Source organism: Salvelinus sp. IW2-2015, linkage group LG23 (genome assembly GCF_002910315.2).
Source record: "Salvelinus sp. IW2-2015 linkage group LG23, ASM291031v2, whole genome shotgun sequence".
Lineage (NCBI taxonomy): Eukaryota > Metazoa > Chordata > Actinopteri > Salmoniformes > Salmonidae > Salvelinus > Salvelinus sp. IW2-2015.
Window position 1 is genome coordinate 22,219,850 of NC_036863.1, and position 12,819 is coordinate 22,232,668.

The following is a 12,819-nucleotide window of genomic DNA, read 5'->3' on the forward strand; positions in this document are numbered from 1 at the left end:
GACGTACTTCCAAATTCTCGAAAACAACGTTGGAGGCGGCTTATGGTAGAAAAATGAACATTCAATTCTCTGGCAACAGCTCTGGGGGACATTCCTTCAGTCAGCATGCCAATTGCACACTCCCTAAAAAATGTAATAGATATTTAGCTTCATGTGAGTATGGAACATTTCTGGGATCTTTTATTTCAGCTCATGAAACATGKGACCAACACTTTACATATTTTTATTTTTGCTCAGCGTAATTCTGCACTGCGGCTCAGTGCGGGAGATGGGCAGATGACCAGTCAATACCGGGGGCAGAGGTAGTGCTTGGGGCTGGTGAACAGGCAGTGCTGAGAACAAAATCAGGTGCTGTCTCCATTCATTGGAGTTGTGCCTTAAAACAAATGTATAAAAAAAGGGATACTTAGTACACATATCCAAACCATGTCATTAAGGGGTATTGTTTGTAGATTGAKAAAAAAAWAAAAAAAWTAATCCATAAATAATGCTGTAAAGTAACAAAATGTGGAAAAAGGGGTCTGAAAACTTTCTGAATGCACTGTGTGTGTGTGTGTATACATACATACAGTTGAAGTCGGAAGTTTACATACACCTTAGCCAAATACATTTAAAACTCAGTTTTTCACAATCCTGACATTTAATCTAGTAAAATTCCCTGTCTTAGGTCAGTTAGGATCACCACTTTATTTGAAGAATGTGAAATGTCAGAATAATAGTAGAGAGAATTATTTATTTCAGCTTTTATTTTACATACACACAATTAGTATTTGGTAGCATTGCCTTTAAATAGTTTAACTTTGTTCAAACATTTCGGGTAGCATTCCACAAGCTTCCCACAATAAGTTGGGTGAATTTTGGCCCATTCCTCCTGACAAAGCGGTGTAACTGAGTCAGGTATGTAGGCCTCCTTGCACGCAAACGTTTTTCAGTTCTGCCCACAACTTTTCTATGGGATTGAGGTCAGGGCTTTGTGATGGCCATCCAATACCTTGACTTTGTTGTCCTTAAACCATTTTGCCACAACTTTGGAAGTATGCTTGGGGTCATTGTCCATTTGGAAGAACCATTTGCGACCAAGCTTTAACTTCCTGACTGATGTCTTGAGAAGTAGCTTCAATATATCCACATAATTTTGCTTCCTCACGGTGCTATCTAATTTGTGATGTGCACAGATCCTCCTGCAGCAAAGCACCCCACAACATGATGCTGCCACCCCGTGCTTCACAGTTGGGATGGTGTTCTTCGGCTTGCAAGCATCCCACTTTTTCCTCCACACATAACAATGGTCATTATGGACAGTTATATTTTGTTTTATCAGACCAGAGGACATTTCTCAAAAAAGTACAATCTTTGTCCCCATGTGCAGTTGCAAACCATAGTCTGGCTTTTTATGGCAGTTTTGGAGCAGTGGCTTCTTCCTTGCTGAGCGGCCTTTAAGGTTATGTCGATATAGGACTCGTTTTACTGTGGATATAGATACTTTTGTACCTGTTTCCTCCAGCATCTTCACAAGGTCCTTTGCTGTTGTTCTGGGATTGATTTGCACTTTTCGCACCAAAGTACGTTCATCTCTAGGAAACAGAATGCGTCTCCTTCCTGAGCGGTATGACGGCTGCGTGGTCCCATGGTGTTTATACTTGCGTACTACTGTTTGTACAGATGAATGTGGTACCTTCAGGCGTTTGGAAATTGCTCCCAAGGATGAAYCAGACTTGTGGAGGTCTACAATTGTCTTCTGAGGTCTTGGCTGATTTCTTTTGATTTTCCCATGATGTCAAGCAAAGAGGCACTGAGTTTGAAGGTAGGCCTTGAAATACATCCACAGGTACACCGCCAATTGACTCTAATTATGTCAATTAGCCTAGCAGAAGCTTCTAAAGCCATGACATCATTTTCTGGAATTTGCCAAGCTGTTTAAAGGCACAGTCAACTTAGTGTATGTAAACTTCTGACCCACTGGAATTGTAATACAGTGAATTATAAGTGAAATAATCTGTCTGTAAACAATTGTTGGAAAAATGTATTGTGTCATGCACAAAGTAGATGTCCTAACCAACTTGCCAAAAGTATAGTTTGTTAACAAGAAATTTGTGGAGTGGTAGAAAAACAAGTTTTAATGCCTCCAACCTAAGTGTATGTAAACTTCCGACTTCAACTGTACACACTCCAGCAGTCAAAAGTTTGGACACACCTACTCATTCAAGGGTTTTTCTATATTTTTATTATTCTACATTGTAGAATAATAGTGAAGACATCAACACCATGAAATAACACATATGCAATCATATACCAACCAAAAGTGTTAAAACAAAATATATTTTATATTCTTTGAAGTAGCCACCCTTTGTCTAGATGACAGCTTTGCACACTCTCAACCAGCTTTATGAGGTAGTCACCTGGAATGCATTTCCAATAACAGGTGTGCCTTGTTAAAAGTCCATTTGAGGAATTTCTTTCCTTCTTAATATGTTTGATCCAATCAGTTCAGTTGTGACAATGTAAATAGTACCCGCAAAACACCAGTCTCAACATCAACAGTGAAGAGGCGACTCCGGGATGCTGGCCTTCTAGGCAGAGTTGCTCTGTCCAGTGTCTGTGTTCTTTTGCCCATCTTAATCTTCTTTTTATTGGCCAGTCTGAGATATGGCTTTTTCTTTGCAACTCTGCCTAGAGGGCCAGCATCCCGGAGTCGCCTTATCAATCACCTGTCTCGAAATTTGTTTTGATTTAGAATGGATCATTATCATGCACCTGTCTCAAAACAGGGGCAGCGGGAAAAGAATACATGAAATCTATGCACTTATAGCGAATGGAGGATGCGTTTGCCCTACCTGACTGTTCATTTTCATGCCAGCCAGGTAGGCTATACTTCTGTTGTAAAGATAAGCAATGTGCTTAATATTAGGAAAGTAGATACATAAATATATTAGGCCTAGCCTATGGGACCTCCTTTTTTTAATAGAGGCCATCACTCTGTTTTTTCGTGCAAGTGCATAGCCTACAGAAATGTTGTGCAACATGAGTACATGGGCTCTCATGAAGTGTTTGATTAGATGTTTGATTACATTCGCATTGATGTCAGAGTGAGAGGGACAATATAGTGCTGAGTACCAGGTAGTTAGCAAGTTTGGCAGGCTACAATTGACCAACAACAGCATCAGAGCTTGGAGAAGCCTAATTATTGTGGAAAGCGGGCCGAACAGGCCCCCATTAACATCGACGGGGCTGTAGTGGAGCAGGTCGAGAGTCGAGTGTCCACATCACCAACGAACTATCATGATCCAAACATACCAAGATAGTCGTGAAGAGGGCACGACAAAACCTTTTCACCCTCAGGAGACTGAAAAGATTTGGCATGGGTCCCCAGATCCTCAAAAGGTTATACAGCTGCACCATCGAGAGCATCCTGACCGGTTGCATCACCACCTGGCAACTGCTGAGCATCTGACCGTAAGGCGCTACAGAGGGTAGTGCGAACGGCCCAAGCATCCTGTCATCCAGGACCTATACAATAAGCGGTGTCAGAGGAAAGCCCATAAAATTGTCAGAGAGACTCCAGTCACCCAAATTATAGACTGTTTTCTCCGCTACCGCACAGCAAGCGGTACCGGAGCGCCAAGTCTAGGACCAAAAGGCTCCTCAACAGCTTCTACCCCCAAGCCATAAGACTGCTGAACAATTCATAAAATCCCCACCAGACAATTTACATGGATCCCCTCCCTTTTGTACACTGCTGCTACTTGCTGTTTGTTTGTTACCTATGCATAGTCACTTCGCCCCACCTACACTTCTCCCCCAGATTACCTCAACTAGCCTGTACCCCCACACACTGACTCAGTACCGGTGCCCTCTGTATATAGCCTCATTATTGTTATTCTTATTGTGTTACTTTTTATTATTACTTTTTATTCTAGTCTACTTGATAAATATTTTCTTATTTTTGAACTGGAYTGTTGGTTAAGGGCTTGTAAGTAAGCATTTCACGGTAGAGTCTACACCTGTTGTATTCGGCGCATGTGACGAATAAAGTTTGATTTGAAATTGCATTCTAAACTGAAGATCATGATTTGGTGATTATTGGAGTCAGGTGTGTTAGCTGGGGTTGGGGCAAAACTRACACCAATCAGGCCCTCGAGGACTGGAATTGCCCACCCCTGCTTTAGGTCAAACGGGGTGAGGGGCGTGACCGTTCAAAGTCAGTATTTTCAATTTCATGTTATAGCGCCACCATCTGGCCAATCTGTGTTATTTTGTAAATGCCAGATCTCAATGGCAAGATGCCTCACTCATCAAAGCTATGTCAAAATTAGGCCAGTGCTGTGTGAGATATTGTGTGCAACTAATGTACATACTAACGCACAAACGGACAGAGACAGATACAGTCTCCTGCCCAATTTCATCGTTGGGAACAAAAATCACATTATTTGTTAGGCTTAATAAATTGACCATCGGTTGACTGTTCTGACAAGGTTACTTAACCACAAATGTATGCTAAGCAGGCACTTATTATTTAAAATAGCAGATTACTTCCTAAACCTGGATCCCAAGCACAACATGGGTAGTTTATATGCATGCAATCAATTTTTGTTATATAGTTAAATAAAATAAATTATAAGGGCATCATTTCTACTGGTACAACCAAGAAGCACCAAACTGGCGTAAGCCTATCAATAGGTGTTTTTAAAAGGAATGTGTGGGGCTGATTGGCCAGTATGTTCTGCTGCAAAATGATAATTATTCTGAAGATTGCTTACTTGCTAGCTTCGCTGACAGAGACAACTTACTTGCAATCGTGCATAATGACTCTGGAGGCTGGTATTACCAACACCGCACAGCTGCCTAGAAGCTCTTCTCGACGCTGTACACCTTGATTGTAGTAATTGCCTAGGTAATTATTTGGAGAAAAGTAATTACTTTATATGTTGTCATTTAAAGCATTGCTACATAACGACATAAAAAAAATTATTAACACAAAATTACATGCACCGAAACATTTGAGTTGTTGTAGACTTCTGAACTATGCATGGCAGTAAGGTTAATGCTATCCGGGATTCTTGGGACCTGAGCGATTCATTAGAGGTGGAAAATACCAAATTTATTTGGTTGCTTGTACATTTTTTATTTAGACCTTTTTTAGAAGTACATACCGGCCGTGACGGCAGTCAATGACGATAGTTAGTCAATCGAAAGTCCCTTTTTCGTGAGTAACTACCGTATTTTGACATTAAGTTTGAAAAGCTGTTACATGGCAAGTTGAAAGGCTGCTTCCTGGGCTTAATGAAGATTTAACGTCTCCATATCAACGTCTCCTGTAAAGCCAAATTCTGGTTCAGGAATACATAGGCTGCTCAAAGGACCAATCAAAACGAATGTTTTCCATTGTAAACCCACMTTGAGATACACAAATGAAGAGGAATTTAGTTCCTCGAGTCTTAAAATTGTTTGTACAAAGAACATGCATTCATCATCTGGATAGGCAGTTGGAGTGCTCGAACATCGCCAGACAAATCGCTTGTTTCAGATGAGTTGAATTGCTTGTCTCTACATAACAAATTTAAACAGTTTACGTGACTTTGGTGAATTCTGCTGATAGTAAATGCATTTTATCCAGACAAAGGTACTACGAAAATTACAAATAAAACATGCATTTTTTTTGCCGTTCTTATAAACATTCCGTATTTTCAGTCTTATTTATCAAAGGTTCCGCCTAAAATAAGTTAATTTGCTACATTTCCTGTTTCTGGAACGCAACATAACATTTGAACTCACGACCATATATAATATCTAATTACAAAAACATCGAAAATTGGCATAAGTCAACGAATATCCAGTTGATATGAAAATCAGAAATGTTCTAATTATAATGTTAGTTAGGCATCTGAAAGTTTCCCGTTTCTGTTGCATGTGTAAGGTTAGGTAAACGACCAACCGATCATTTGTATTATTCAAGAAATGTATTTTTATTTATTTATCTAAACTGTGGACACATTATTACTTATATTTATGTTTTGGATAAATCAAAAATCAGGATCAACAAGCATGTTTTGTGTCAGGCGGAAGACACAGTTGATCTTTAGTTCGTCTATGGGGATGGTTTGAACGTTACACAACATTATCCTCTTCGGTATATCAAATAAAAATATATTTTTAAAATCGTGTAGTTTAGACAACGTTGACTTAATGTCTAATCACTGTTTTAATCCATATTTAACACACACAGTAAGCACTGAGAAAATATGCAAATGTGCATCATGAAAGTACTGTATTTTTTTTTCTATATAACAATTTCTACAATCCTGCCAGGACATCGACAGACAAATGTGGTGCAGCGTTCTGTCTGCTACGACCCGTCTACTGTCCGTCAACAGCGGGTTTACAAAACATCTGCCCTTTAAGATCAATAAGAACACATTTTCTTCTTACACGGTACTTTTTCCCTGAATGTGAGGTGAGTGCCTATCTCTTCATATGTGCACAGAAGTTACATGTTTTTAAAATAGAGCATAACTTTGGGTTGCGTTTAGCTAGCATGTTAGCCACTTTAGCGTACTATATCGAGGCTGCAAATTTCCCTTTGCAAGATGGCGGCTTGCTTGAGAATTCAAAGTGAAAAATTGTAACAAACAACACTGTCGTTTCGCAGCATCCGATGTTTTCATGTACTTTATACAGTTCAAGTATGCTGCATTTACACATTTATGGGAGATGAATGCTAATTCGTCGATTTAAACTAAAAAGAAACGCACATATCCTTTAATTCAGCCACAAGCAATTGATATTGTAAGCTAGTTAGCTTACCCAGTTAGCATACATGCTAACAAGGCAAACACCAGAGGAAGGTGTAGACTGCAACGAGCATTACATTTGTCAAGTTGCTATTGATGTTTGCAGCTATATCTTGTTTAATACGTTTAGACAATCATAACTAATAATTGATTTTACCTTATGTAAAAAGGTTCGCTCCATACAGCAGTATCTGCAAACTATTTAGCTAAACTAGCTAGGTAATCATGTTATGTAGGCCTAGTAGCTAGGTAGCTATTATTGTACACGTCTGTATAACCAACATCATCAACAAACCGAAAAGTAACCATTTGCATCTTTCATGGAGACACCATCCATGGTTAGTCAATAAATTGCGCTAATATGATCTTAGTGTGTTTTGTTGCAATATGTGCTTGTTATTTATTCATCCTCAACAGTAGGTTTTGTCCTTGCAGCTGTAATTCAACATCTGGTCCTGCCTGTCAACAAACTGGTATTAAAAGATAATAAGAGTCATATTAGATATTATGTTCTGTATTGATGAAAAACTCACTACTGAGGAGAATGTAAACAAGTTCACTAATGTCAGCTAGCCTAAAGAGGCAGACTCCAATCATCCCCTTTATTTACAAAGTGCAGTGCACACTTCACCTGTTTCGTCTCCTCTAATATGTCCTCCTCATTGATTTTACTTTGATACATTATATTAATGAGGGAAGTGGAAGAGACTCATTCAATACTTTAATTGGTTGTTGTGATGTTGCATTGCCTTAGGTTTTATAACTGTTACATTTCTGACGGAAGATAATTATTGTGCTGTCCTTGTAGGCATGCAGAACAAGCATGAGAAACACACTTGGGCCTTGTTTGTGCTTGTGGTTGGCGCAATTTGTTTTCTGTAGCCTCTATCCAAATTGTATCAGATGGTTTACAATCAGATAAATTAGAGGACCAGATAATTTTTTTTAGGCTCAATGTTTCATTTTAGGCTAGGTGTTGTGTAGAGTTTCATTCCAAGTATGAATTTGGATAGTTTCAGCAGCATATTTTATGCGATCTTATTGTTTTAAGCATTTTGAAGGAAAAACTCTAAGGAAACTGCAGAGATTTGGAGAGCAACTGTGGAGATTTTCTTCCCTTCAACATGCTTGTGTTTTTTTTTAGCAGCATGGCGTTGTAGATGCATAGCCGTTCATGATTTGTCTGACAGACAAAAATGTGCCTTGTTTGGTATTCCTAGCATTCCTGGCATTCTTGTCATCGCCATATCTGTCTGGATGGCACCCCTGTAGCAGACGTTTTTTACAAATCCTAGATTTTAAGACGACGAGGTGTTCATCAGATCAACATTCAGGCTTTCCTTCTCAAACAGGCTCTCTGTACAGGATTTCACTTGCGTCAGTGTAACTCTGAAAATATGGGAGGATCGGGACCTTCAACGTAAGCAGTTCTGGCAGAGCCCTGCACGGTAGTGATTAGAGGTCGACCCATTCATTGGAATGGGCGATTTAATTAGGGTCGATTTCAARTTTTCATAACAATCGTAAATCGGGATTTTTGGACACCGATTTGGCCCATTTTATAAATAAAWAAAAAATATATTTTAACACCTTTTTAACTAGGCAAGTCAGTTAAGAACACATTCTTATTTTCAATGACGGCCTAGGAACGGTGGGTTAACTGCCTTGTTCAGGGGCAGAACGGCAGATTTTTACCTTGTCAGCTTAACTAGTCCAACGCTCTAACCACCTGGCTCTCATTGCACTCCACGAGGAGCCTGCCTGTTACGCGAATGCAGTAAGAAGCCAAGGTAAGTTGCTAGCTAGCATTAAACTTATCTTATAAAAAACAATCAATCAATCATAATCACTAGTTAACTACACATGGTTGATGATATTACTAGTTTATCTAGCGTGTCCTGCATTGCATATAATTGATGCGGTGCGCATTTGTGAAAAAGGTACCTAACYATAAACATCAATGCCTTTCTTAAAATCAATACACAAGTATATATTTTTAAACCTGCATATTTTGTTAATATTGCCTGCTAACATGAATTTCTTTGTGTCACTTCTCTTGCAACAGAGTCAGGGAAAATGCAGCAGTTTGGGCCGCCTAGCTCATTGCAATAAAATAAAATGCAAATGAATTACTTAAAAATCATACAATGTGATTTTCTGGATTTTTGTTTTAGATTCCGCCTCTCACAGTTGAAGTGTACCTATGATAAAACTTACAGACCTCTACATGCTTTGTAAGTAGGAAAACCTGCAAAATCGGCAGTGTATCAAATACTTGTTCTCCCCACTGTATGTCCCCATTACCAGTAAAACATTCTTTCACTTTATTTTATTTCACCTTTATTTAACCAGGTAGGCTAGTTGAGAACAAGTTCTCATTTGCAACTGCGACCTGGCCAAGATAAAGCATAGCAATTCGACACATANAGTTTGGGCCGCCTAGCTCATTGCAATAAAATAAAATGCAAATGAATTACTTAAAAATCATACAATGTGATTTTCTGGATTTTTGTTTTAGATTCTGCCTCTCACAGTTGAAGTGTACCTATGATAAAACTTACAGACCTCTACATGCTTTGTAAGTAGGAAACTGACTGACTGGGGACACGGCGATTCAGACAGTTACCAGGCCGATGCTAACACTCTAACAGTTAGTATGCCGGGGCTAAACAAGCTAGCAGTTAGCAGACCGGGGCTGGCAAGCTAGCAGTTAGCAGGGGCTAGCAGTTAGCCTTTGGGGGACGTCGCGATGGGGGAAAGTCTGTTTTTGCATCTTCGTGCGGTGACGTCGATAGACCAGTCGTGGAATTAGTAGGATTCCAAGTAGCTCTAGGTAGCTAGCAGGCCTAGCAGGTTAGCAGAATGGGCCTTCAGCGTGTGTCGCGCCTGGGGCCTGTTGGAATCCTCGGGATTCTCTGGAATACAGATTATGTCTGTATTCCAGTCGTAGAGGATCGGCGGGGTTCCGTGCCCAGAACCGGCAGTAGAAGGGGTCCTGATATTGTAGCCCAGGAGTGGGCTTCGGTTGTAGCACAGGAGCCCTGGCCGGGCTAGYTTCAGGCTAATTGGTGCTTGCTCCGGGATGGAAACGCTAGCCAGGAGTGGTCACCCDGGATTGCGGTTAGCTAGTTGCGACGATCCAGATGAAAATGTTCAGAGTTTGCGGTAGGAATCCGGGCAWATGGAGAGAAATAGGTCCGTTATGCTCTGGTTTGAGTCACGTTGTGCGAACTGGCGAGAGTTTTCCGAGCTAAAGGTTAGCTGATGACCGCTAGCAATGGTTTGCTAACTGATAGCTGGTAGGTAGTTAGCTGGCTAGCTTCAGTTGAGGGATTCCAGACCCAAAGTAAATAGAAATACTGGAGAAAAAAAGCAGATCCACGCCACATTGGGTGAGGCGGGTTGCAGGAGAGTATTTAGAAGTTGAGGTTTAGGAAAATATTTTTAAAAGATATGCGAAGAAAAATATGTGTCCCTTGTATATCTTTTTACGACAGGACAACGGCGCCTGACTGCTACGCCATCTTGGAAGTTTCGTACTTACTTCCTGTGCTGTTTTGTTGTTCATTTGTTCAGTTGTTTCATTCTCAACCAGGATTTCTATGGATGGCTGTTTGGCTCTTTGCATGTCAGATAACACTTTGACGTGTGAAATGCGCTTCTTGACCAATCATGACCTGAATATGACTGCACGTCACATAATAATTTAATGGGTTCAGTAATTTTTTTACGTAGATATTACAATATCACTCATTAATGCAAATGTCACAATGAATCATCGATACGTATGCTATGATGCTGGTAAAGTTGTCTCGTGTACCTACAGTGCTGGTCATAAAAAAAGCTAGAATGTTCTTCCCCAAAAACATAGCAAAACGACAATCTGTTTGAGTAGCAACAGTTAACTATATAGCTGGGTGTCATCTAAAATAAGCCTAATTTGTAAGACAGTTCTTACTTGATTACTGGTGGTCGGACCCATCTATGTGAAACTAGCCACAATAAGGATTGGCTGCAATAGTGGACTTTGCAGTTAGTCTTCAAAATAGAAGTATGTCATTGACAGTGATGTAAATGCATACAAATAGTAGAATTATGCCATAATTGAATAGATCATGCTAAACGAGGTTGGGATTTTGTTATATAAAGTCAACAAAAGACAATTTATTAATTTGACAAATCTGAAATCACTCTGCATGTATTATACTTTAGAATTGCATTGGGGGTGTATTTATTTCACTGTACAGCCTTACCTATGGATTGTGGATCAATGACATGGGGTATAAGTCTACTCAGTGTGACACCCAGAGAACATTAGCATCGTAGCTCTTATTGCGGGACTCTGAAACTGTGAATTGAACCACATTTATTGTCAACCTATGTGTATTGAACACTTTTACTGAGGGGAAAAACAATGCTGCGTGGATGCTTTGAAGTCTGATAATTCTGAGGACATTGGGAAAACATACCTTGGATATTGAGTAGACTGATACCCCATTTCATTGAACCCCAATCCTTAGGTAAAGCTGTACAGTGCAATGTGAATATCAATACACACAATAGGCTGACTGGGGAGGTGATTTCACACAGTCACAGTCCCATGATAAGAGCTACAACGCTAATATTTGCGTAAACTCTAAATAGTTGTGTTCTGTTGGTGTCACCGAGTAGACTGATTTCACATTCCAACCTTGTTTAACATTATCTAGTCTAAATATGGCATGATTCCACCAATTGTAACCTTCTGTGACAGTACGTACATACCCCAACCAGAAGCCATGGATTATAGGCAACATTCGCACTGAGCTAAAGGATAGAGCTGCCACTTTCAAGGTGCAGGACTCTAACCCGGAAGCTTACAAGAAATCCTGCTATGCCCTGCGACGAACCATCAAACAGGCAAAGCGTCAATACAGGGCTAAGATTGAATCATACTACACCAGCTCCGACGCTAGTCTTATGTGGCAGGGCTTGCAAACTATTACAGACTACAAAGGGAAGCACAGCTGCGAGCTGCCCAGTGACACGAGCTTACCAGACGAGCTAAAAAATTTTTTTTATATTTTTTTATTTCACCTTTATTTAACCAGGTAGGCTAGTTGAGAACAAGTTCTCATTTGCAACTGCGACCTGCCAGTTGCAGAGGGAGTGTTTAGTCCCAGGGTCCTTAGCTTAGTGTTGAGCTTTGTGGCACTATGGTGTTGAAAGCTGAGCTGTAGTAAACAAATAGCATTCTCACATAGGTGTTCCTTTTGTCCAGGTGGGAAAGGGCAGTGTGGAGTGCAATAGAGATTGCATCATCTGTGGATCTGTTGTTGCGGTATGCAAATTGGAGTGGGTCTAGGGTTTCTGGGAATATGGTGTTGATGTGAGCCATTACCAGCCTTTCAAAGCACTTCATGGCTACAGATGTGAGTGTTTCGGGTCGGAAGTCATTTAGGCAGGTTACCTTTGTGTTCTTGGGCACAGGCACTATGGTGGTCTGCTTAAAACATGTTGGTATTACAGACTCAGACAGGGAGAGGTTGAAAATGTCAGTGAAGACACTCGCTAGTTGGTCAGCGCATGCTCGGAGTACACATCCTGGTAATCCGTCTGGCTTGCGGTCTTGTGAATGTTGACCTGTTTAAAGGTCTTATTCACGTCAGCTACGGAGAGCGTGATCACACAGTCGTCCGGAACAGCTGATGCTCTCATGCATGCCTCTGTGTTGCTTGCCTCGAAGCGAGAATAGAAGTGATTTGAAAGAGATGAATCCAAGATGGCGTAGCAGTCGGACGTGTGTTTGTCTTGTCTTGTCCCGTGTAAATAGTCTTCGTATTTTTCGTATACATTTCGTATATATTTTAATTTCACTTTCCATCTAGGAACTGAATATACATTCCTACATTCCGCCTCACCCAATGTGGTACGGACCTGCTATTTTTTTATACTTTAGAACCGTAACCCCAATCAGAAGCTAGCCAGATAACTAGCTACTAGCTAGTAGTCAGTTAGCCACTGCTGCGGTCTTCACCCTCAACTCGGACAC

General features: G+C 40.4%; 2 protein-coding genes across 7 annotated transcripts in view; one reads left to right on the forward strand and one right to left on the reverse strand.

Moving 5' to 3' along the window:
- LOC111950908 (P2X purinoceptor 5) overlaps window positions 1-5,668 on the reverse strand; it is a 62,198-nt gene extending 56,530 nt beyond the window's left edge. For 2 of the 6 annotated variants that reach the window (XR_011473898.1, XM_023968842.2), the window contains exons 1-2: window positions 5,395-5,663; window positions 4,788-4,887 (exon numbers count right to left, since the gene is read on the reverse strand). Coding sequence is in view for 4 of the 6 variants with exons in the window: in XM_023968842.2 (XP_023824610.1) it covers window positions 4,788-4,887; window positions 5,395-5,464 (170 nt within the window). In the remaining 2 variants the exon portion in view is untranslated. Of the gene's footprint in view, window positions 1-4,787; window positions 4,888-5,394 lie in introns of those variants that run through there. The other 4 variants (XM_023968840.3, XM_023968838.2, XM_070434263.1 and 1 more) reach the window with 4 other exon arrangements.
- Window positions 4,803-12,819, forward strand: part of LOC111950912 (nuclear receptor corepressor 1) — a 128,394-nt gene continuing 120,377 nt past the window's right edge. Inside the window, exons 1-2 of the mRNA XM_070434265.1 lie at window positions 4,803-4,891; window positions 6,307-6,451. The gene's annotated coding sequence lies outside the window, so the exon portion shown is untranslated. The remainder of the gene's footprint in view (window positions 4,892-6,306; window positions 6,452-12,819) is intronic.